The sequence below is a fragment of the Muntiacus reevesi genome, chromosome 7 (genome assembly GCF_963930625.1).
Source record: "Muntiacus reevesi chromosome 7, mMunRee1.1, whole genome shotgun sequence".
Taxonomy (NCBI): Eukaryota; Metazoa; Chordata; class Mammalia; order Artiodactyla; family Cervidae; genus Muntiacus; species Muntiacus reevesi.
In genome coordinates, this window is record NC_089255.1 from 57,663,767 (window position 1) to 57,688,912 (window position 25,146).

General features: G+C 33.8%; 1 protein-coding gene across 1 annotated transcript in view; it reads left to right on the forward strand.

Annotated features, from left to right (window-relative positions):
* TRPM7 (transient receptor potential cation channel subfamily M member 7) overlaps window positions 1-25,031 on the forward strand; it is a 101,862-nt gene extending 76,831 nt beyond the window's left edge. The window contains exons 27-39 of the mRNA XM_065940100.1: window positions 543-610; window positions 2,850-2,946; window positions 5,116-5,186; window positions 6,378-6,412; window positions 8,247-8,272; window positions 10,906-10,956; window positions 11,045-11,110; window positions 11,755-12,038; window positions 12,157-12,239; window positions 12,392-12,597; window positions 15,216-15,267; window positions 15,369-15,475; window positions 23,550-25,031. Of these exons, the coding sequence (XP_065796172.1) occupies window positions 543-610; window positions 2,850-2,946; window positions 5,116-5,186; window positions 6,378-6,412; window positions 8,247-8,272; window positions 10,906-10,956; window positions 11,045-11,110; window positions 11,755-12,038; window positions 12,157-12,239; window positions 12,392-12,597; window positions 15,216-15,267; window positions 15,369-15,475; window positions 23,550-23,680 (1,277 nt within the window). The 3' untranslated portion in view covers window positions 23,681-25,031. The remainder of the gene's footprint in view (window positions 1-542; window positions 611-2,849; window positions 2,947-5,115; window positions 5,187-6,377; window positions 6,413-8,246; window positions 8,273-10,905; window positions 10,957-11,044; window positions 11,111-11,754; window positions 12,039-12,156; window positions 12,240-12,391; window positions 12,598-15,215; window positions 15,268-15,368; window positions 15,476-23,549) is intronic.
* Window positions 25,032-25,146: the final 115 nt, after the last annotated feature.

The window sequence follows — 25,146 nt, forward strand, 5'->3', positions numbered from 1 at the left end:
ATATGCATGTGTCATATGTATAATAAATATCTTAATATATAATGCTTTTTTATTGACAAAAGCTTCCCTGGTGACTTAGATGGTAAATCTGCCTGCAGTGAGGGAGACCCGTGTTTGATCCCTGGGTCGGGAAGATCCCCTGGAGAAGGGAATGCAACACAGTTCAGTGTTCTTGCCTGGAAATTCTGTGGACAGAGGAGCTGGCAGATCACAGTCCATGGGGTCGCAGAGTCAGACACGACTGAGCGACTGACACGCACACACAGTCTGATAATCAAATGATTGTTCTCCTTTTAAATTGTAAGCAGTTCACTTCAGATCACTTGTAGGACTCTTAGGATCTTATTGCTGTAAACTGAACAGCTCATGTTCTCCAACCTTTTAATAAGTATTTTCACTATCAAGAAAACTGCAGAGCCATCAAAACTACTTACAACACAATGTAAATCATGTGTTTGAATAGACTAGGCAATCAGATTATTTTGATAGGTCAAAATAAACAAGTACTTTTTGTTGTAATCTTTCTCCCTCCTCCTTTTTAGGACACAGAGATAGCATGGATTTACAGAGGTTTAAAGAAACATCAAACAAGATAAAAGAAATGTTATCTGTAAGTAAATCCTTACAGCAGTGCAGTTTATTTGGTTGTTTGGGGTTTAGTTCAAAATAGAATTAAACATGTTTTTCAGTAAAATCACAGTTAGCAGAGACCATCCATTGTCATGATGATCTGAAATACTTTAAGCTCAGCAGACGTATTTATCTCCTGTATTTCCTGCCTCTGTTAATAATGTCAGCATTCTAGTTTACCAGGGCAAACTTGCATTCTTACTTCTCCCTTCCAATCAATAGCCAAGTCTAACTGGTTTTGCTTCCTAAATGTTTTTTTTAGTACTTCTGCTTCTCTTGATCGTTAGTAGTAGTTACCCTGACTTAGGCTGTTATTCTCTAACTTTTACTTCATTGAACTCTTAATATATCTTTAACAAGGTGTTACAGCAGCAGTTGAAAGAATTTATCACCACACTCTGATGGCATCATTTTGCTGTTATGAAGTACTTGTTATATATGAGAAATCATTTAGGATATATGGACATTTCCTAGTGGGAAACGGTAAATGTTAGAGTTTCCCCACAGATTGCTCCTTTTAACAGTGACCCTATTAAATGAGCTTAAAGCCGAAGTATGCTGAAAATTTTTAAGGGCGCAGATAGCTTCCTGCTAAAAACAAAAAGAAATAAGTTTCTGTGAGTGGCAAGAAAAGTGGTGGCTATATTTTCAGTTTAACAGTTTTGAGTAATCTACTTAGAGAAAAAGAACTATGCTAATAGAATACTGAGTTCTAGCTCATGTTGGTCAGAGACTTTGAGTTCTTAAACATTTGTGGGTTACATCCCTTTGAAAATCTAATAAAAGCTTTAGATCCACTCCAGGAAAAAATGCAAATATATGTTTCTGCTTTTAAGGTGTAGAATTATACAGATACCTGAAGTTCACTCATCAGTCCCATACTGGAATTTCTGTCCAACATGGTTCTATAAAATTGATGTGTCACTGCATCAAAGAGTATATCAAGGAAAGTACTTAAGCAAAACAATAACTAGAACTGGTTCCAAAAGAAGCAACTAAAATCAGAACGGAAATTAGAGTTGCTTTGTGACAAAAGGAAGGTTAACACTTTTTGTTGGCTAAGTAAATCAGCTGTAATGTGAAGATTGTGAAACATCAAAGGTAGAAAAGTTTAATTTTCTTGAGATATGTTAAATTTGTTAATGAAAGTAATAGTTTATTTTGGTAGTAACATTTTAAAACCCATTGTTTCTGAGGGGTGGTAGAGGTTTGGAAATATTTTAAAGTACATAATAGTGTGACCCATTTATAGTTAAAAAGAAACAAAATGAATATATCAGCTCACTCTCTTTAGTTTAACGAAATTCATTAGTTCATCTGGAAAAATGAATAGATATAAAGAAGAAAATGAGGGGGCATTAGTTGTTAGATACTAAAATATCTATACAGGTGCTACAGTTGAAATATGAATATTTAGTGAAACATTTTGATGACTCTGAAATAACTCTTCTACAAATTAGAATTTAATAAGGGTAAAATTAGAAATCAATGTGAAAAGGAATGCTTTGTCAGTAAACATACAAATTGGACAACCGGGTAGAAATTTGGAAACTTCTGTTTCATATCACTTTATAAGCTCAATGATTCCAGATTTAATATAAAAATTCAAATCATAAAAAAACCTAAGAAAATCTAAATATTAAGTCAAAGTCAGGAAGGCTTTTTAAACAAGTATTAAGGGAAAGATGTAGAGAGATGAGTACTTCAAAATATGAAGCATAGATAGATAAATCTTAAAAAAACAGAAATTTGACAAATAGTGGTCAGATAAATATTTGGTATACAAATAGCTTATACAAATCAATAACAAAGCTACCAAAAATCCCCCAGATAAATTTCCCCTCCACTCCTTTACCCTCCAAATTGTTATCACTTTTAATTTTAGTGTAAAATAGTAGTTTTTTTCTTTTTTAGGATAACTGATGTTTTATTATTTTCCAAATTGTTTCCTATTTTTTCCCCAACTTTATGAATTTGTATTACTATGGAAAAGGATTCATTCAGGTGGATTTATGAACAATAAGCAAGTAGGTTATTTTGATGGCAGTTTTTGAGATTGATATTGAAGAAACTAATTGTAACTTGTAATATACTCTTTGGAGTTCAGGTAGATTAAAGTATATTGAGCTAAATAGATCCAGAGACTCTTATACTACTTAGAACAGTGGTATGAAATTTAGTTAAATTGTTTTAACATTGTGTATGTGTACCCTGTGCAGAATGATGTTCCTTCTGAAAACACTTTGAAACATGTGAGTTCTCATGCTGGATTTACTGAGTGTCACAAAACTTCTGTTCCTCTTCATTCAGAACAAGGTGAGTGTTTTGACTACGTGAGTTACATTAAATAAAATGTGTTTTATGTATGTCACACATCTGAGCAGTGAATGTTTCAGGAGTCAGAAAATGAAGATTCTGGTCCATCATTGTTCTCAACCTTGAACGGAACATAATCTTAACATTCTAATAGTTTTTCTTTTTTAACCAATTGTTTAGTCCTGAAAAAAATGCAGACTTACTTTTTACAAATCTGCTGATTTTAACTTTTACAAATGAATCTGCTCTGTTTTAATCTGTATAGTCATTTAGTCAACTTGCTTTTCTGATTTAATCTTTGAAAATAGCTAATATATTTATTGGTTCAAAAGTAAAATACACACAAGCATTTTGAAAATTGTTGTCAGTTTCTCACTTTAGCCCCATATGTAACTATTGTTATTTTGTTTTTCCTTTAGAGTTTCATGATTATATAATCATAGGACAATAAGTCTTTTCTACCTCTGATTTTTAACACAAAAGGTAGCATACTATACATGCCCTGCACCTTTAATTTTTTATCTGAAAGTCAAATGGCCTGGAGATGTGTCCATATCATGCTTTTTTTTTTTGTCATAGTCATCTTTATTATATGCATGTAAGTTTATTGTTATCTAACTTTTAAGTTAGGTACATATAATCTTTTTAAGATTCCTTAAGAAAAGCAGTACTACTATATCCCCCTCACCATCATTTCTCCCTTCTCTTCAAGTTAGGTTTACTCTAGGAGTGCAAATTGGTTTAATGTTCAAATATAATTAAGGCATGTTGATAACAAATCAAAGGAAAAATATTATCTGATCATCTTAATAGTTGCAGAAAGGCTGACTTTGATGAAATTCAACATCTGTTCATGATTAAAAACTCCTAGCAAATTAGAATGGAGTTTCCTTAATCTAAATAAAAGGTATCTTAACAAAAATTTACCACAGATACCACACTTCATAATGAAATATTAAAAGCCCCAGAAGGGAAACAAGGATTCTGGCTTTTATCATTTATATTTAACATTTTAGCCACAGGTAAAAAAGGAAGAAAAATAAATGGTAGAAGGATTGAGAGGGAAGAAATAAAACTCTTATTTTCAGATAACTTAGATATTATTACTAACATTAGAATGTCTATGGGCTTCCCTGGTGGCTCAGAGGTTAAAGCGTCTGCTTGCAACACGGGCGACCTGGGTTTGATCCCTGGGTCAGGAAGATGCCCTGGAGAAGGAAATGGCAACCCACTCCAGTTTTCTTGCCTAGAGAATCCCATGGACAGAGGAGCCTAGTAGGCTACAGTCCATGGGGTCGCAAAGAGTCAAACACGACTGAGTGACTTCACTTTGACTTTCAGAATGTCTCTAGTTTTACATCCTCATATTTCAGTTTTAGGCAGTATCTATTGACCTCCCACTAAAGAAGACAAGAGCTAGGATTATGGCAAGAATTTGAAATCAGGCCAAATGTCCATTAACTGTAGTTTGGTTAAACAAATTGTTGTATGTCCTTTGTAATGAAGTTCAATGTAGCATCCAAGTGGAATAGAAGAATCTTCTGAAAAAAAAAAAGAAGAATCTTCTGTATACTGATATTGAAAGATCTCCAAGCTTAAAGTTTAAAAACCAACAGGGACTTCCCTGGTGATCCAGTGGTTAAGACTCCATGCTCCTGATTGAGGGGGCCTGGGTTTGATCCCTGATCAGGGAGCTAGATCACACATGCTGCAAGTAAGAGTTTGCATGCTGCAACTAAGAGCTGGTACAGCCAAATAAATATTTTTGAAAACCAACAACAAAAAAAGGTCTGTAAATTAATTTAAAATAAAAAAGTCTGAAGATACATGATTAACATTTATGTTTAAATTTTTAAAAAGGCAGGGGTATATATACAAACACAAAGTATCTGGAAGGATACACAAGAAATTTGGAAACAGTGAAAGAGCAAGGTTTTTTTTTCATACTCTTGTTTCATGTTGCCTATTCACAGAAGAACTGAATAATTTTTATATCCTGTCTAGAGACCAATGGGCTTCGTGTAATTTTTATGTTTAGCAGTGATAGGGAAAGGATACTTATCCTTGGAAAATTTTATATTATGCCTTGAAATGCTTGTGTTTTGTTAGTTGGTATTAAAAGTTTGTTTTAGTTGTAAAACTTTTTTGTTTTTTAAAATTTTCTTTTAGTGGAAAGTAGCAGTAGAAGGTCATCTACAGAAGAAACTCATGAAGTCGATTCCAAAGCAGCTTTGCTACCGGTTTGTACATTTCAATTAAACATATGCATAGCATAAAATCATATTTATTAGAGAAGAGCTAAAACATGGTGATATTTTATTTGAGATGATGTGTAGCTTTAAAAAAATTTTTTTTAATTGAAGGATAATTGCTCTACAATGTTATGGTGGTCTCTGCCATGCATCAACATGAATCAGTCATAATTACTTATATATATATATATCTCTCTATCTGTATATCTCCCCTGCTTCTTGAGCCTCCCTCCCTGACCCACATCCCCCACCGTGAGTTATCACAGAGGGCCAGGCTGGGCTCCTTGTGTATAGCGCCTTCTTGCTGGTTATCTGTTTTATACATTATAGTGTATGTATGTCAATGCTACTTTCTCAGTTCATCCTACCCTCTTATTCCCCCACTGTGTCCACAAGTCTGTTCTCGACATCTGCACCGCCATTTCTTCAATACTATTTTTCTAGATTCCATATATATGCATTAATATATGATACTTTTTTTTCTCTGACTTGCTTCACTCTGTATACAATGAAATAATACTCAACCACAGTGTAACATAGCATTATAATTAGGTGGAAAATGTGTTAAACATTAAAAATATGGAAAATACCTATGAATTGACCTTGAGAGACTAGATAGAATTTGAAGAGATTATAAACAACTTAGAATTTTCCAAAATGATGAAATGTATGATGATTCAAATTCAGGAAACATGAGTCCCAAACTGGAAAAGTAAAAATAAATTGACACTTAGAAATGTAAAATAGCAAAATAAAACCTACCACGTACACACACAATATGCCTGTTACTAGTGATTTATTTGTCACAGTTTGCATGATTTTAATTTTTTTTCTTTATACTTTGATGTATTTTTCTTTTGGCAGCAAACACATTTTTTTTCAGAGTCATAGAAACAAATGTGTATTTTAAGAAGAGAAAATTGTTAACTGACAACTATAATTATATTATAGGAAATAGCACTTGTAAAGTTCTTTATTCTACCTTGTGAAATGGCCTTATGGTAGCTTTTATAGCCATTTTTTATTCTGTTGGCTCAGTTGTATAAACAAAATTCATATTAACTTCTCAGCCATTTATTCATAAAACATATTGTAAGATACAAAGCAGAGATAAACAGTTATGCTTTGTCTAAAGACTTTTTCTTTTAACTTTTCGTTTGTGTTTGTTTCTGTCTAAAGGACTGGTTACAAGATAGACCATCGAATAGAGAAATGTAAGTAAACCTTGTCTCACTGTTAGTGTGAAAAGTACTCCAGTTACTGAGTGTTGTCTTTTTTCTGCTCTTTGCATAATAACCTCTTTAACACTTCTTGCAAGTGTTGATTATTTATTTTGGGATCTCCTGTCTTTACATTGAAAAGTTTGGGGAATCATTTATTATGAGTCAATGTATATATTTATGATTTTATATAATTATACTATAATTATGGGCATATTGTAGTCACAGCTTCACTAAAATTTTCCTTATAGTGATAGAATTATGATTTTATGATTTAGTCCTGTTTCCAAGTTGCTTGCAAAGACCTAGTTTGACACCTTAATTAATTTCTCTGCCCATTGTTCCAATCAACAAGCTTTGTCTTCTGCATTTGGAAAGCACTTAGGCAATTAAAGCAGTAACACACAGTGTACCTTAGAAAGCCTGCATGCAGGGAATGCCCTAGAAAGCTGATGAGATCCAGAACCAAAAGTAGAAACAGAAGACTATCTGACAAGTAGTCATCCCCAGAAAGTAAAAAATTCGGTACAGATTAAACACAAGAATCAAAGATAATCTATGTGTTTCCCAGCCTGGAAATTAGTATTTTAGGATTCCAGAGGACATTAATCTTATTTTGATACCTATTTGATACAGGAAGCATGCTTAAGAAGGGAAGCCAATTTGAGGGAAATTATTATATATATATTATACAGTGTTTACCCTATTTCCTTCTCTGTATCAGACATAGATAAGAGTATAAAGAGAAGAAAATAAACCAGATGTTACATAGGTATGCAGCTGGTCAAATTTTGGAGATATCCTGGTCCTGACTGGTACTTGGAAGGCCTGTTTATAATGAAACCTCTTCAGAGAATAAATTTCTTTTGTAACTAGAACTGTAGGGTGTAAGTACAGATTTGGTTCTTAAAGTTGATGTTAATTCAGCTAGTGAGAGAACACTGAATTACAGAATACTGATCCAGAGAAGTACCCACAAAGGTAGAGTTGGCAGTACTCTTTGGGTACTAAGAAAAGACTGCTTTATCAATAGTAGAGAAAGGGCTGATGCTCGGTCAGAGTGTTTCCTGTAAGAAAATATTTGTGTTAAGGTGAAAACCAAACATTAGAATCAATGTAAAAGCTAGAAAGAAATTTCCAAGGTCTTCTACTCTATAGGACCTTTCAGGATCTAGTCCTTTAGTCCTGAGCAAAGCCACATAACTGTATAATGGGAGAAGGAAGCTTCTAATCCATTTTCTTTATTCCATTCCACTCTCCTTTCCACTATACCTGTCTCTCTAATCTGTACTGTAATCTGTGGAATTAATAGAACCTCCACTTGGTACCAATATATGTTATTATAAATAAATTATGTTCAAGATTGGAAAGAAATTTTTTTCAACTTTAGCAGTTGAGTTTTGCAAAATGATGCCTAATTACTGTTCTTTCAGTTCTTTGCCTATCAATTCTGTTGAATTTTTATAGTCTTGCAAAGTCATTTCAAGGCAATGTGTAAAAGTACTGGAGTGAACCTCCATAATAGAGGAGTCATGGAATATATTACTCTATTAGTACTCAACCTTCAGTTTGGCTCCAGACTACTACTGATATTTATGTAGGCTTGAGTTAGAGGTATGAGTTACTGATAGCGGGTTTATAAATATCTGTGTGTGAATTTGGTGCTAACTTAAGGGAAATGGCAAATATTCAAACAAAAGTGAATCTGAATCTCAGAATTATTTTAATAATGTTATATTGAGAATTTATAATAACTTCATAAAGTTTTATGATAGTCAAAACTAAAGCTGTAACTTAACTTATTATATTTTTTTGGTGTTTCCTTAAGGCCGTCTGAAGAAGGAACCTTAAATGGTGAGTGTGTAGTAAATATAATGTGAAAAGCTAAGGACTGTATATGATGTATTTTATTTTAGTAAATACTAACATTGTCCTAGATAAAAAATATTAGGCTTCATATTTGAAAAAAGCCAAGGAAGTAGAAAGTTGTTCCCTCCGTTCATTTCTCTTTATTATATGTGTTTTACAAATATGGTAACTCACCATGTGAATGATGATCTTTTTGCAGTCTTCCCATTTCCCTCCATCCTTGCTGCCCAGGCTGCTGCTTCCTTATATTCCCTGTGTTACTGAATGGTACTCTTTCGTTCAGATAGGTGAAACCTGAGAGGAAGGTCTTCTTGACCCCCTTGACCTTGCACTCACAAAGTCCTATTATATTTACCTCTTAAAACATTTCTGGACATCCATCTTCCACTGTATATCCTGCTGCTACTTTCAGTTCAGACTGTCATCATTTTTAAATCCTTTTATTGATGCATATACAGAAAATATATACTAAGTGAGCATTCCCATATAATCAGCACCCAGATCACAAAATACATGTTGTCAGTATCTTAGCTACTGTATCATCTTCTTATAACCTCTGCCCTTTAAACGATACAGATTGATTTTATCTGTGTGTATGTACATGTTTATCTATTTTTCTTTATTTTATGTATATATATTTGTGTGTATAAATATAAAGTATATAAATGAAATCTTACAGTGTGTACTCTTCTTTTGGTGTCTGACTTTTGTCATAACACATGCTTATGAGATTCATAAACATTGTTGTATGTAGTGATGGTTTGTGCATTCTCACTACTATATAGTATTTTCTTATATAAATATATTCAATTTATATATCGATTCTACCATTTGATGAGTCAGTAGCTTCCAGTATATGGCTAATATTCATAGTGCTGCATTAGCATTCTTGTTCATGTTGTTTGGTAAACGGGATGTATTTATTTTCAGTTAGGTATGTACACAGGAGTGGAATTGCTGGTGGTAGGGCATATTCAATAGTTACTACCAAATAGGGTTTCAAAGTAATTGTGCCAATTTGGGCTCCTTTCCAGTCTCTTTTCTATTCTACCACCAAAATGATTCTTTTGAAAAGATCTGATCTTGTCACTCCTCTGCTTTCCATTTTTCTACTGTCATTGGATAAAATCAGCATCTTTTCATATTTTAACTATTTTAAAAGTTTTATTTTATTTTTGGCTGTGCTGGGTCTTTGTTGCCGTATGAACTCTTCTGTAGCTGTAGAGAGCAGGGGCTACTCTCTAATTGTGGTGCATGGGCTTCTCATTGTGGCCTCTCTTGGGGAGCACAGGCTTTAAGATGCGCGGGCTTCAGTGATTGAAGTTTCTGGGCTCTAGAGCTCAGCTCAATAGTTGCGGCATACTGGCTTAGTTGCTCCGTGGCATGTGGGATCTTCCCAGGTCATGGTACCCATGTCTCCTGCATTGGCAAGCAGATTCTTTACCACTGAGTCACTAGGGAAGCCCCCGGTGTATTTTCTTAACATTGCTTATTTGGCTTTTAACAATTTGGTGTTCCCTGCTTCTGTAGCTTTACTTCCTATTGGTATGCCTGTACTTTTGCTCATTAATTTAAGATCTTGGCTGCATATCCAGATACTTGGTTATAAATCCAAATCACTTGTATGATGACACATACCTGAAGAGTTAGAATATTTTGGAGTGAGATTTGGGTAAGTCTATGTTTGAAAAGCCACACAGGTGATTCTGATATATGGATAGGTAGGTAGATTGGTAGGTAGATATGTAGATAAATAGATAGATAGATGGTGTTGAAAACCACTGTTCTATTCATATTAAACAGGTTTCTGTTTCTCAAGTATAACAAATGTTGCCCTGACCATGCCACACCTTCCAGACTACTCGCTTTCCCCTTTCTCTTTTCTGTGAGACATTCTTCAACCTTTCTTCAACCAGGAGACATTTGGTACCTCTCCGCTACAGTCCTATACTCTGTGTGTGTGAGAATATGCATACACACACTATATTTTATACAGTTTATCACACAGAGTTGTAACTGTTAACTGATTTCCTTCTCCTGTAAGAATGTAAATAAAAAAGAACCTATTGCACTTATATTCTAGAAATTTCTAGAAGCTTAACACGTAGGTTCAATGTATTCTCCATCTTTCTCACTACAGCTAAGTGAAGTACTCACAGAAATTAACACAACATTGTAAATCAACTATACTTCAATAAAGAAATAAAATTTTTAAAAAGTGAAATCCTCTAATATATCTAGAGATGGAGGAAGGGTTTTTTTTGTTACATTTCACATTTGCTCATGGTCAACCAGCTAAAATGGTTACAGGGCTGTGTCTCCACACCCCGAAGATCTGACACTTCTCTTTTTGAGTAGGAAATAAGGGAAGAATGTAGTTTATGACAGGAGAGTGTGAGCTATCTTATGCTTCTTGAGTGCACAGTTACCACTAATCTGCCTTATCTGGCATAATAAAATATGGTAATAAAGCACATGAGGGGCATAATTTATCACTTTTTTATTGCAGAGAGCTTACCTGCACACAGCTTGGAATGATTAAATGAGAATGCCTGAGCAAAAATTTATGCTGTATTATTATTTTTAAAAGGATCTCATTTGTTTATTTGCTGTTTTAGGTCTTGCTTCTCCATTTAAGCCAGTTATGGATACAAATTATTATTACTCAGGTTAGTAATAATAAGTATTAAAAACAAAATTTAGTAATGCTTTGAGCTTTGGGGGATTTCATTATTTCTCTCTCATTTTTTTATGCAGCTGTGGAAAGAAATAACTTGATGAGATTATCCCAGAGCATTCCATTTACACCTGTGCCTCCAAGAGGTAAAACCAAGAAGTAAAATAAAAGGAGAAATAAACCCTTAATTAATATGTGGGTTTAAACTGTAATATAGAACATAGGTGGTGACAGAAAGAGGAGAAATTGCATTAAGAAGTGTTGACTTAAAAAAAAAAAAAAGAAGTGTTAACTTCATGTAAGTTTTAATAAGCCTGATTACAAGAGCAGGTATGTTTAAATAGATGAAAGCATCAGAAGTATTGATTTTTCTTTATTTCTGACATATCCAGAAGCAGTGGTGTATTTTAATTCAGAAAAGCTCTTGGTCATAGTTTAGTAATGAAAGCCCTGATAAAATTGATATCACAGGATTTGTGGAACAGGTCTAACCTCCTATCTGAAAGTTTAGCTTACAAATGCTTAAAAGTCTAGTTAGTTTCTAAAAATTTTTCTCCAAAATGTTCATGATTTCAAAAATGCTTATCATTACCAAATACATGTGAACTTAGAGATATTAGATCTTCGTTTCTGAATATTTCTTGTCCTTAAACTTATTTTGTAAAACTACAACCTGGTCCATCTCATCTTCTATTCCTTACTTAATCTTAACCAAAGATACCTGCCAATTTTTGCTCCATGCTTTTTAGAGTCATATTTTGACCTTAAAATGTGTCCGTTCATCTTGCAGGTGAGCCTGTCACAGTGTATCGCTTGGAAGAGAGTTCTCCCAACATACTGAATAACAGCATGTCTTCTTGGTCACAGCTGGGCCTCTGTGCCAAAATAGAATTTTTAAGTAAAGAGGAGATGGGAGGAGGTTTACGAAGAGCTGTCAAAGTACAGTGTACTTGGTCAGAACATGATATCCTCAAATCAGGACATCTTTATATTATCAAATCTTTTCTTCCTGAAGTGGTTAACACATGGTCAAGTATTTATAAAGAAGATACAGTTCTGCATCTCTGTCTTAGAGTAAGTGATAGTGAATGCATACAGTGAAGCATTGAGTTCCTTGTTTTCACTGCTAAAGTATAATTAATAAAGTCTTAATGTCAGTGTTGAACAGGGTTTCTTTTTTTCTGTTCTGTAGGAAATTCAACAACAGAGAGCAGCACAGAAACTCACATTTGCCTTCAACCAAATGAAACCCAAATCCATACCATATTCTCCAAGGTAAATCTTTACAAATTTCTGAGATCTTTTAGTGGATAGCATTCTCTTTTGACCTTCATTATGGATGCTGAATTTCATTATTTACCCACTTTAGAGATTGATTAGAATTTTATTAATAAAACTACTAGTAATATCTATAACTTTCTCATAAGGTTCCTTGAAGTTTTCCTGCTGTATTGCCATTCAGCAGGACAGTGGTTTGCTGTGGAAGAATGTATGACTGGAGAATTTAGAAAATACAACAACAATAATGGTGATGAGATTATTCCAACTAATACACTGGAAGAGATTATGCTGGCCTTTAGCCACTGGACTTATGAATATACAAGAGGGGAGTTACTGGTACTTGATTTACAAGGTAAATTTATTAAAATATTGCTGAAAGGAAATTATGCATTAGGTTCTCATCTATTCACTATACAGAAATCTGCTTATCTATAGATATGTAAAATCTTAGGTCAATAAAAGCTGTTAAAAAAGCAAGTCAATAACGGCCAGAGTATATAGCTGTCAGGGCCCTGAAGAATAGGGTCTGGCTATCTTAATTGTTATCAAGGCAGTGTAGATGTTTTAATAAGCAAAAACATTGAAATCCCCTATTTTACTCATAGATCTATAGCCTTAGTTTTTTAAAAGTATAAAGACTGTTTCTTTAAAACAATAATAAGTAATCTTTATTGTTTCCTGAGTTCATGCTATCTATTACTGTCAACTGAACTACCTAAATATTTAGTGGATTAAAAAAAAATTTGCTTTCACTTTTTTGGTTCAAGAATTTGGGACTGGATTATCTCTGCTGTCCCCTTGGAGAGTTTGAATGGTTGGATACTAGTTTGGACAGCTTGACTGGTGTCAAATGTTTTAAGTCTCTGTTCAAGACAACTGAATTCCTCAGTTCTCCACCCAGTAATTTCTCTACATGGCTCGCTAGCTTGGACTTTGCTTATAGCGTGGTTCAGTTCAGTCGCTCAGTCGTGTCTGACTCTTTGAGACCCCATGGATCACAGCACGCCAGGCCTCCCTGTCCATCACCAACTCCCGGAGTTTACTCAAACTCATGTCCATCGGAGTCAGTGATGCCATCCAGCCATCTCATCCTCATAGCATGGTAGTTTGGGGTATTTAGACTTTTTATGTGATAGCTGGCTTCTCCAGAGAGAAAGCAGGAATTCTTTCGTTAGGCACAGAATGGGCCCAGATCCCTTCTGCCCCATTTTACTGGTCAAGGTAAGCTGTAAGGACAGATCAGATTTTGGAGATAAGGAATAGATTCCAGCACTTGGTTGGTGGAGCATCATGTATCCTAGAAGGGAAAAACTGAATGTAGCCTCTTTATAGACAGATTCTTTCATATATTTAAAAAAAAAAGAAGAAGAACCTATGACTGGGAAAGAGCAATGGTTTGCTTTTTTCCTAAAGAGTAGCTTTAATTTCAACTGTTAACATAGATCAGAATTCAAGTCATCTAAGAACAATTGTTCAGAGTATTTATCACTTGATGACTTCTTTCATTATATAGATATAATAATAAAAGATTTATTGACAAGCACACAGTTGTTATTTCAATACCAACTCAAGAAAGAACATTGTATAAAAATAGCTGTTGTTTTTTCGGTAATTCATTTTATGTAAATGATTAAGCGGTGTGTATAAAGTGAAAACTCTGATATATTTTATTAGGTGGGCCAATCCATTTTCAAGTGTGCCTAGGAAGTGAGGCCAAACTATGAATATTGATTAAGAGATGGCAGTTACTTTTAATAAGCAGGATGATGTTCTCTATAAAATTAATGTTATGGAGCCATTTTTATATAAAAATGTTTTAGATAATCACTACAAACAAGCAACATAGAAATGTATAAAGAACAGAATGCTCCCATCTTTACTGTTTCTGTACTTTGGTGAAGACAAATTCACGAATTTTTTTTCCTTTAATCATTTTGTGTTGTGATTTTTCTCCCAACTGGAATCATGCTATATATGTGTGTGTGTGTGTGTGTATGAGTATGTCTTTGTATTTCACTTGTTTTTCTTCCTACCTAACAGTATATGATAAACATCTTCTGGGTTATTACTGCTAAATTTGAGTCATTCCTTTTAACAGCTGTAGTATGAAAGCATAGCATGATTTAAATCCTCTATTGTCACATAGTCACCCTATTTTTAGGTTTAGAGAGTGCAATTTTAAGAGTGCCTGCCATATTAACTTTCCCAAAAGGTTGTAGGAATTCATACTCAGCACTATGCAAGCACTCATCACTGTGCCCACTTCTTCATCTGTTCAGTATTCAATATCTTTGCCAGTCTGAGAAGAAATTAGTATCATATTTTAATTCTAGATTTTTCTGTTGTGAATTTCTAACCGTTTTATTAGATTTCATTCTGATGGGTAAAATATTTTATGATTGTTCAAGTATTAGTAGTTGTTCTTTATGTGAATAGGTAAGACTGAAAAGATTTAATCTCACCTCTAACACCTGTGGAGAGGGCTGGAGGTGAAGAAAAATGTTCACAATCTTATTCTTTACGTAATCTGAATCTTTTTTGAGCCAGGTGTATTCATATGTTAGTCTGTGATTTTTAAAAATCCAAGATACTTTTAAAATGGCTTATAGATCATGTCTTCATGTACTTAATTGTTTTTTACTAACTAAGGTGAAACAAGGGCAGATTGTAAATAAGGAGATATTTACTTGCAAACTTGGCCTTGTTGCATCAGAAACTGGTGCAATCAGGAACTTTCGTTGTCTACCTATCAACTCTGACATTTAACTGTTGTTCATGTAGCAGGAACTATACTTGTTGCTAGTGCAATGTTGAGGTCAAAAGAGAAAAACTATACTCTTTTGAATAGCTTAACATTGCGTAATGGTTGATGATACTGTAGAATCTCCTGTGACCTTTTTATTATGCTTATATCAATATTTTATATAAATTACATAATATGAATTGTCTTTTTTGTATATACATATAAAGGTGTGGGTGAAAGTTTGACTGACCCATCTGTGATAAAGGCAGAAGAAAAGAGGTAATAAGTTTTAATAATTTCATGAAGATCTTTTTATAATTTCAAATTCTACATTTCTGTTTGCATCAACTGACTTTTTCTTTTAACTACCAATTCCCCAGATCCTGTGATATGGTTTTTGGCCCAGCAAATCTAGGAGAAGATGCAATAAAAAACTTCAGAGCAAAACATCACTGTAATTCTTGCTGTAGAAAACTTAAACTTCCAGGTAGGCGTTTTCTTAATCAGTATAAAGTATACAAATTGTTAGCAGAGTTAGTTACTGCAGAACTTCATAAGGCCAGAAACATAAATGAATCTGTGCTTTCTTTCATTACTTACAAAAATACAGAGTTCATTCTCTTGGTATATATTTATTATGTGTCTGGTGGATGCTAGAAATTGTGTTAGATTTTGACGATATGATAGTGAATGAGGCAAATGTGGTCCCTGCTCTCAGTGGAGTTTAGTCAAATCTTAAATACTAAAAGATTAACAGAGAATTATAAGACTATCATAAATATCAAGCAGAAAAAACAGACCAGGTAAACAGATCACTTAGCACAAACTTAAAAGTCAAGGAATGCTACCTATGGAACTAACAGATTTGCCTAAAACTGAAGGATGCATAGACTTTCAAGTTGGCCTGGAAAAGAGTTGGGAAAAGAGTATTTCATGAGACAGAAACAAGGAATTGCAGATACAGTTTCTCATGATAGTAATTTCATCTTTATACTTGAGAATTACAAGTTATTATTGAATTGTAAGTTATTTCACAGACCAGTGGTTCTCACTCTTTGGTATGCATCATCATTCCCTGTGGAACTTTTCCAAAATTACAGGTGCTTGGCACTTGCCCTGGACCTGTATTTCTGAAAGTTCCTCTCATTTTGACCAGTAATGTAGTAATGAAGAACTTGGACCTGGGAGCCAGACTCCAGTTCCTCACAGAATATCTACATCATAGAGATTTGTAGGTTTTTGTTTGTTTGAGGTTTAAATGAGTTGGTATTTGTGAAGTACTTCCGGAACAGTGCAGGCACATAGTAAGCATGTTACTACTACTGTCTGTAATTTTTTAAGTTGTTCATGTTAACAGATTCAGAAATTATTTATTTTTGTATATTGACCTTGTATCCTGCATTCTTGCTAAACTCAGTTCTACGAGGCTTTTTGATTTGGTTTAGTTTTTGCTTTTTGTTTGTAAATTCTATGTAGACAGTAGAGACAGTTTTGTTACTTCCTTTGTAATTTGTATGCCTTTTATTTATTTTTCTTGACTTTTTTCACTGGCCAGGAATTCTAGTACAATGTTCAGTATCAGTAGTGAGAGTAGACATCCTCTTTCATACCTTACTTCTTGAAGATGCTTATCCTAAATGGACATTGAATTAGTCTGTTTTTTTTCTGCATCTATATTTTTGGTTTGATCATTTAGTTTTTCTTCTTTAATTGGTTAGTGTTACACTGAATTAACACTGATTGTCTTTTTAAATGTTGAGCCAGTCTTGTATTCCCAGGACAAACTCCACTTCATCTTGATATATTATCTTTTTTGGTGTTCATTTGTGTGTTCAAATTGTATATGGATTCACTTTTCTAATGTTTTGTTGATGATTTTTATATCTATGTTTATGAAGAGTGTTGATCTATGAGATTTTTTTTCCCCCTTGTACTGTCATTCTTGTTTTGTTTTTGGATAATATCTTAAAAATAAGTTGGAATTACTTACACATCTTCTGTTTGGGGGAATATATTGTATAGAATTGATACTATCCCCACTTCAAATGTTTGATGGAATTATCTAGCAAAACCATCTGTGTGACGTTTTCTTCATCAGATACTTTTTAACTAAGAGTTTTTTTTTTTTTAATAGATACTGGTTTTTTGAGTGAGTTTTAATAGTTTGTGTCTTTAAGGGAATTGGTCCATTTTACTTGTTTTGAGAAATAGTTAATAATACACCTGTATAAGTTTAAGGCATACAGCATGATGGTTTGATTTACATAAACTGTGAAGTGATTTTACCACAATAGATTCAGCTAACATTCATCTTTTCATATACATAGAATAGAAAGAAAGAAAATATTTTTCCTCACGGTGACTCTTGGTATTTATTTACTCTCTTAACAACTTTCCTGTGTATCATATATCAGTGTTAGCTACAGTCATAGTATTCTAGATTACATCCCTAATGCTTATTTATTGTGTAACTGAAAGTTTGTACCTTACGACCACCTGCTTCCAGTTCTCCCCCACCTCACCTTCCACTCTGGTAACCTCAAGTTATCTCTTCCTGTCAGTTTGTTTTCTTAGGTTCCATATATAAATGAGATTGTACAGTATTTGACTTTATTTAAATTGGCAAATTTACAGGCATAGTGTTAATGATACTATTTTTTTTTAATGTCTGTGGTGATTCTGGTGAGCCCTCTCTTTCATTATGGTATTGTATGCTTTTTTTTTTTCAATCTGGCTAAAGTGTATCCATGTTATTGGTACTTTAAAAGAACCAGTTTTTGTTTTCATTGTTTTATTCTATTATCTGTTGTCAGTTTCTTTGATTTTGTTTTTCTCTATTATTTCCATTTTTCTGCTTGCTCTGGATTTAGTTTAGTTTTTCTCTAGTTAGGGTAAAAATTTAGATTATTAAGACTTCTTTCCCTAACAAAACATTTTAGTGCTATAGGTTTTCCTGTAAGCATTATGTTAGCTGCATTTCATAAATTTTGTGTTAAAAAATATAGAGGAATATGTATTATTTTTGTTTTTAATTTTTTTAGTATAGCTTATTTCCCTTGAGATTTCCTCTTTGTCCTATAGATTATTTACAAATGTCTTTTTTAGTTCTCACATTTTTGTAATTTTTCCTGGTAAACTGATTTCTTGCTTAATTCCATTATGATAAGAGAACATTCTTTGTATGAATTCAATTTAAAGAAAAATTTTAAACCTTATAAAGATACTGTCTCTACTGAATGAATGTTATACTTCAAGAGAATATTCTCTTGTTGGATTAAGAATTTGATTAATGTTAATGAAAGAAAGTTTTTTGATAGTGTTATACTGCTTTTTTATATCCTTGCTGATTTTCTGTCTACTTACTCTGTTTATTACTTAGAAAGGAGGTCTCTAATTGTGAATTTGTCTGCTTTGCTTTCAGTTTTGTCAGTTTTTCCTGCATATATTTTGAAGCTTTGCTCTTAGGTATATGCTGATTTACAGTATATATAAAGATCTTTATATATATAAAGATTTATACCAAGAAGTTAAGACTTCTTGGTGATTTAATTTTTATCATTATGTAATGCTATGGTAATTTCCCTTGTCCTAAAGTTTACTTTGTCTGATATTAGCATAGCTTTTGATTGGTGGTTCCATTAGATATCTTTTCCTATTATTTTTACCTGTATATATTAACTATTTTTATAGTGATTTTCTTATAGATAGCATAAAGTAGTTAGTTCCTAGGTTTAATCTCTTTTTCTTAAATCTAACAATTTCTATCTTTTAATTGCTGTTTAGACCCTCTATGTTTAATGTAATTATTGGTATGGTTGGGTTTTTATCTGCTGTTTTATTGTTTTCTGATTGATGTCTCTGGTTTATTTTGTTGTTGTTCCCCCTCCCTTTTATTTTAGTATTCTCTTTTATCTTTATGTTTACTTTTTTTTAGTGGTTGCTCATAGTTTCTCTTATCTAAGAATATATTTTGCTTTCATTCCTGAAGGGTATTTTCCTTGGATCTGGAATTTTAGGTTGATGCTTTTTCTGTCAGCACTTAAAAAATGTTCTACTGTCTTCTGGCCTTTATAATTTCTGATGAAAACTCCACAGTCATTTGAACTATTCTTGCTTTTTACATGATGTATCATTATAATGTATCTCCTTTCAAGATTTATTGTTTATTTTTGGTTTTGAGCAGTTTGATAGTTCTATTTTATGTCTAGTTGTAACTTTCTCTGAGTTTATCCTGTTTCAACTTTACTAAGCTTTTAGTTTGCAAATTGATGACTTGTGTCAGATTTGGGGAGTTTTTAGTTATTAGTTCATCAAATGTGTGTTCTGCATCAACCTTTTCATCTGTTCCTGGACTCTAATAAAAAGAATGTTAGACCTTTTGATAATTGTCACCCACAAACTTGTGACTCTGGGGACTAACTTAAAAATTAATTTTTCTCTTTTGTTCAGATTAGACAATTTAATGCATCAATATACACATTCACTGACTCTTTCTTTCTTTCTTCTGCTATTAAGCTTTGCACTGACTTACATTTTTCAGAACTATAATTTCCTTTTGGTTCTTTTTGTGCTGTTTTCTCTTCTGAAAACTTGTTTTCCTTTCATTTCAAGTCTTTTGTCCTACATCATGGAGTATGGTTATAACAGTAGCTAAAGTCTTTAATTCTTCCATTTGGGTTATCTTGGGATTGGTATCTCATGGTTGTCTTTTCTTTGAGAATTTTTTAAATGTTTCTGTTCTTTGTATCTCTAGTAATTTTAAAATATGTCCAGGATATCTAGAATGTTATGAGATTTGAGATCTTATTAAAAATCCTCTGGAGAATTTTGAATTGTTAAATCCTCTTGAGATTTTTGGTGTTATTATCCAACCATTTCAGTTAAATTCAGTTCACGAATCACAGTCTGTCTTTTGTGTGGCTGTGAGTCCAATGTCGGTTTGGTTTTTAAAACCTTTGCATTGTTATTCAGGTTTCTCTAACGTGTGTCAAACAGGGTCAAGTCTGGAACATGACCAAAGGTCTGCAACATAGCTTAGTTCTCAAAGCCTATGCCGTGCTGTCTTTCTACATATGTGCCACTCAGGGTGTCATGCACAAATTGAGGGTGTCTCTCCATTTTCCTCTCCTCCATGATTTCTCCCATACTTTGTGATTTCCAAGGGCCTCTTTTCTTCTTTTTTTGGTACACTGACTAGAGAGGCAGGATTTTGGCCTCCTGTGCTATCATATACTTTCTGTAATTTAGTCCATTTCTGGTGCTGACAGTAATACTTTCTGGATCATAGAGGTACCTATTCTCAGTTCTTCTGGTCAGAGAGGTTTTTCTCTTGGAGTTGTGGGTGCTTTCCCTGCTTCCACTACTGTAGGAATACCTCTTCTTGACTAGGGCTTGTCTTAGGTAAAGGACAGAAGAGCAAAAAGAAAAAAAGAGCATTCCCCTCAACATTTTCCATCCCACAGGTCCTCCTTCCTTATCCTCAGGCTGGAAAGCCTTGGAGCTTTTTTGTCCACATTCACTGTACATTTCTGTGATTGAGCTACCTTCAAGTCTAAGCCTAAAAATAAGAGATGAAAAAAGAAAAAAAACCAGGAAATTACCACCATATAGATCATTCTTCAAGTTCAGATTTTCCTTCCTATATATCTGCTATCACTTTTCAGAAATCTCAGGTAGTTGCTTTATATATCATGTAAAAGGTTGTAATCAGTGAAAGAGAGAGAGGATGGAATATGCTTAGTCTATTTGAGCCAGAAGTGGAACATATAGTGGTGAATTTAACAGGCAACCCAAATTCAGTTTTTATTTGGTTTTTAATACAATGCAGTTTTTAATAGCATATCTGTTTTTTTTAAATTATCATTATAAGCAGGATTTCACAACTTGATAGGGACATAAAAAGCAATCCAGTCCAAATCCATTGTTTTGCAGAGTGTACATGATTTGCCCATGGTTACACCATTAGTTAACACTACAATTGTGAATTGAATTATAATTATGTTTCTGTCCATTGTTCTTTGTGTACAGTTCAGCTGCAAATTAATTTGCATTCCTTAAGGCCTAATGCAAAGTCTTGAATTTAAAGTTTATCAAAAATTGTTCATACTGTAGTAAGTATGTATTTGGATCATTGAACATAGACTGTTGCTGAAATTAAAATTAACAGTTTATATTCTGAGTGTTAGTTACCTCTTGTTTTTTAATTGGAGTATACTTGCCTAACTGTGAGTGTAAGTTCGGTTTTATATGGAAATAAAAGTAGAAGGGTTTATGGACAGCTATGGTTTAAAGTATAAATTTGATACTACTCCATTAAGTTTTTCTACTCTACCACCATTGTCATATGTGTCTGTAATGTCAAGTTCATCCTATCCCATAGCTATATATGCAGTTCCCATGCTATTAGTACCAAATTTAACTGAAGACTAACTTCTTCACTGAGCTCCTATTTCTATATTCCCCTTCCTTCATTGCTACTTGAATTACTTTTTTTTTTCAATTGGAGGTTAATTGCTTAACAGTGTTGTGTTGTTTTCTGTCATACAACAACATGAATTAGCCAAAAGTATGCATATATCCCTTCCCTTTTGAGCCTCCCTCCCACCTCTGCCTGATCCCACCCTTCTCAGTTACCACAGAGCACTAAGCTGAGCTCCCTGTGTTAACATATCAACTTCCCACTAGCTATCTGTTTTATACATGGTAGTGTATATATGTCAGTGCTACTTTCTCAATTCATTCCACCCTCTCCTTCCCCTGCTATGTCCACAAGTCCGTTGTCTGTCTGTGTCTCTGTTCCTGCCTTGCAAATAAGTTCATCAATACCATTTTTCTAGATTCCATACGTATCCACTATTTGTTTTTCTCTTTCTGATATACTTCACTCTGTATAACAGGCTCCAGATTCAAGTAACATGTTCACTTCAGAATTCTTGACTTTCATTTCCCTTCCCACAAAACTCTACTTCCTGGTCTCATTAATGGTTACCAAGTTGCTCAGCTCAAAACCTAAAAGCTAGCCAGTTCCTTTTTTCGCTCACTTTTCATAATCAATCTGTCAAATTCTGTCTGCTCAAATTCTGAAATCTCCCTAGAATTTATCAGTTTATCTTCATCATCATTGCCACCATTTTGTTTCCTAGATTCTTACCCATTGTCCCCTAAGAAGACTTCATGTGACAGTTGGAATGATCATTTTAAACAAATTTGCCTATGTTACATTCCTCCCTTAAGACTGCTTGATACCTTCCAGTGGATTTTACTGTAATCTGTACTTACCTTTGCCTGTATCCCCTGAATCAGAGGTCAGCAGACTTTTCTGTAAAAGGCAAAAGAAATAGGGATTTCCCTGGTGGTCCAGTGGTGAAGACTCCACACTTTAAATGCAAGGGGCATGGATTCAGTCCCAGGTTGAGGAACTAGGATCCCGCATGCTGCATGGTGCAGCCAGGGGAAAAAAAGGCAAAAAAAAGTATGTATTTTAGGCTTTGTGGGCCATGTGACTTGTGTCACAGCTATCCAGATCTCCCATTGTAGTACAGAAAAGGCCATAGACAATCTGTAAACAAATTTGTATGACTGCGTTCCAATAAAACTATTTACAAAAACAGGGCAGACCAGATTTGGCCCACAGGCTATAGTTTGACAACTGTTGGTCATTAACTGTTGCTTGACCTCATTTTTTCCTAGTCTTTCCCTACTTGTAAGACGTGCTGCTTCTTTTCATTCTTGGAACACACCAAGTCTATTTCCTTTTTATAGTCTGTAATCAGCTTTCTCTCTGCATAGAGTACTCTTCCTGGGACTTTGATAGGTCATTTCTCAGTCGATGTTACTGTTCAGTCGCCAAGTCGTTTGATTCTTTGCAACCCCATGAACTGCAGGACTCCAGGCTTCCCTGTCCCTTACTGTCTCCCAGAGTTTGCCCAAGTTCACACCCATTGCATCAGTGATGCCATCCAACCATCGCATCCTCTATTGCCCACTTCTCCTTCTGCCTTCAATCTTTCCCAGCAGCAGGGTCTTTTTCCAGTGAGTTGGCTGTTTGTATCAGTTGGCCAAAGTATTGGAGCTTCAGCATCAGTCCTTCCAATGAGTATTCTCAGTATTTCTCAATATTCAAGTCTTTACTCATATGTTATCTCCTGCAACTCTTCTGCTCAGCCCTGTGTAAAAGAATCACCATATACCATCTCCCACTTGACCCTCTTCACACTGTTTTCTTCAAGGTACTTGTTACTGCTTATAATTCTGTTATTTTCCTGTTTGTTTTTCTTCACCTTTAAGAACATAAGCTCCATTAGAACAGGGACCTTATCTGCCTTGTTCAGTGCTATATTTCTATACTTACATGAGTTATTAACTCATAGTCAAAACATAATTATTTATTGAATGCTTTCATTTTTATGCATATAAATTTTGTGACTTTTGAATTTATAACAATATTGTAAAAAATAGATCTGGCATGTTTAGAGGGAAATTAGTTTAAGAAATGTTCAAATTTTCTTTTTCTAAGCAATACTGACTCTTTTTTTCTTTTTTGGGGGGGGTTGTGAATATAGATCTGAAGAGGAATGACTATACACCTGATAAAATAATATTTCCTCAGGATGAGCCTTCTGATTTGACTCTTCAGCCTGGAAATTCCACCAAAGAATCAGAATCAACTAATTCTATTCGTCTGATGTTATAATATTACTGAATCATTGGTTTTGATTACACCTCATAAAAATGTTACTGTGTCACTTTTCCGTTAGGAGGAAATTGTTTGATATTATAGCAAAGTGTGTGCTGAATCTAGCACAGTTAAAAGGTCAATATTCTTTTGGCTCGATTAAACTAGTCAGTCAAGAACTCCCTATATGATACAGCTGGCAGCTGTTAAATTTTAAAGGTAAAGAAAAATTAGTATTTATAACCTTTTAAAGGGCTCTTTTTAACAGAATTTCATTTGACTTTGTTCTGATGAGGGTAATAACCCTCTCTTTGTGTGGTGCAATACCATTAACCAAAGTTAGGTGTCTGTGCAGATTTTATTGGCAGCTGGTTTACTGCCATTCAGCTAGTGAAATGAAGAAGTCACCCAGTCTTTTGGTTAAATGGCAGTCAGATGTCTTCCTCAATGTGTTTTAGTGTGTTCAGTGATAATGTCACTAGTGCCCACCTAGATCCTTGTTGGCCATGGGAAAAGAGAAGGCTTGTTATATAATTCTAGATCTACAGGGATATAGGAAGCCCAGGCTGAAAACTGTTTTCTAAGAGGGACTTTATGAATCAGGGTTAGGCTCCTATTTAAAAGATAGAGCCAGTTTTTTGTTAAATAGAGCCCAAATTGTGCAAAAGTATAATTTTTTTTTTAAAACATTGTTTTCTCAAGTCATTGTTAACTAGAAGAAAGCCATGTTAGATTGCTATAACCTAAATATATCAGAGGAAAAATTTAACTCACTGTTCAAGAGAAGTTACCTTGCAAGAAAAGTTAAAGTGCTTTTTTCCTATCATATATATATATAGTGACAACTTGGAAGTTACATACTTCTCAAAAGATTTTATTGACCAGTATATCAAATCAGAATGTAAACATGAATTCTTGCATATATTTAAAATTGTGTAGGAACATTTGAACATGAATACTGTTTGTGGTACTTAAGAAATTGAATTGGATTATCATTATGTGATGTTGGGAGATTGCAGTGCAACTTTATGCCAATAAAATGTAATTTAACTGCCCCAGATATTGTTGAATGCTCAACAATAAGAAAAGCTTTTCATCTGTCTAAAGTTCTGTGCTTTGATTTTTTTTCTTTCTTTTTTTTTCCCCCTAGGTACTAATTTTAATTTTTATTTGGGAGGGAGCAGTGTAAATCTTACTTGTATTCAGTAGTGTATCTCATAGATACAGACAAGGCAAAAAGAGATAAGCTGTTCAAATAGTGTTTAATATTGATGAGGGGGGGAGAAAGAAAATGTATTAAAAATATACTATATACATTTTGTATATCATTAAATCTTTAAAAGAAATTAAATAAATTTATTCTTGTTTACAGATGTTTTACTGAGTTTAATCATTCTGAAAAATAGTATTTTCAGTGTTAATTTTTTCATAATATCAGTTTGTTTTTTTAATGGACCATCTTGTACACCTGTGCTTTTTGATCT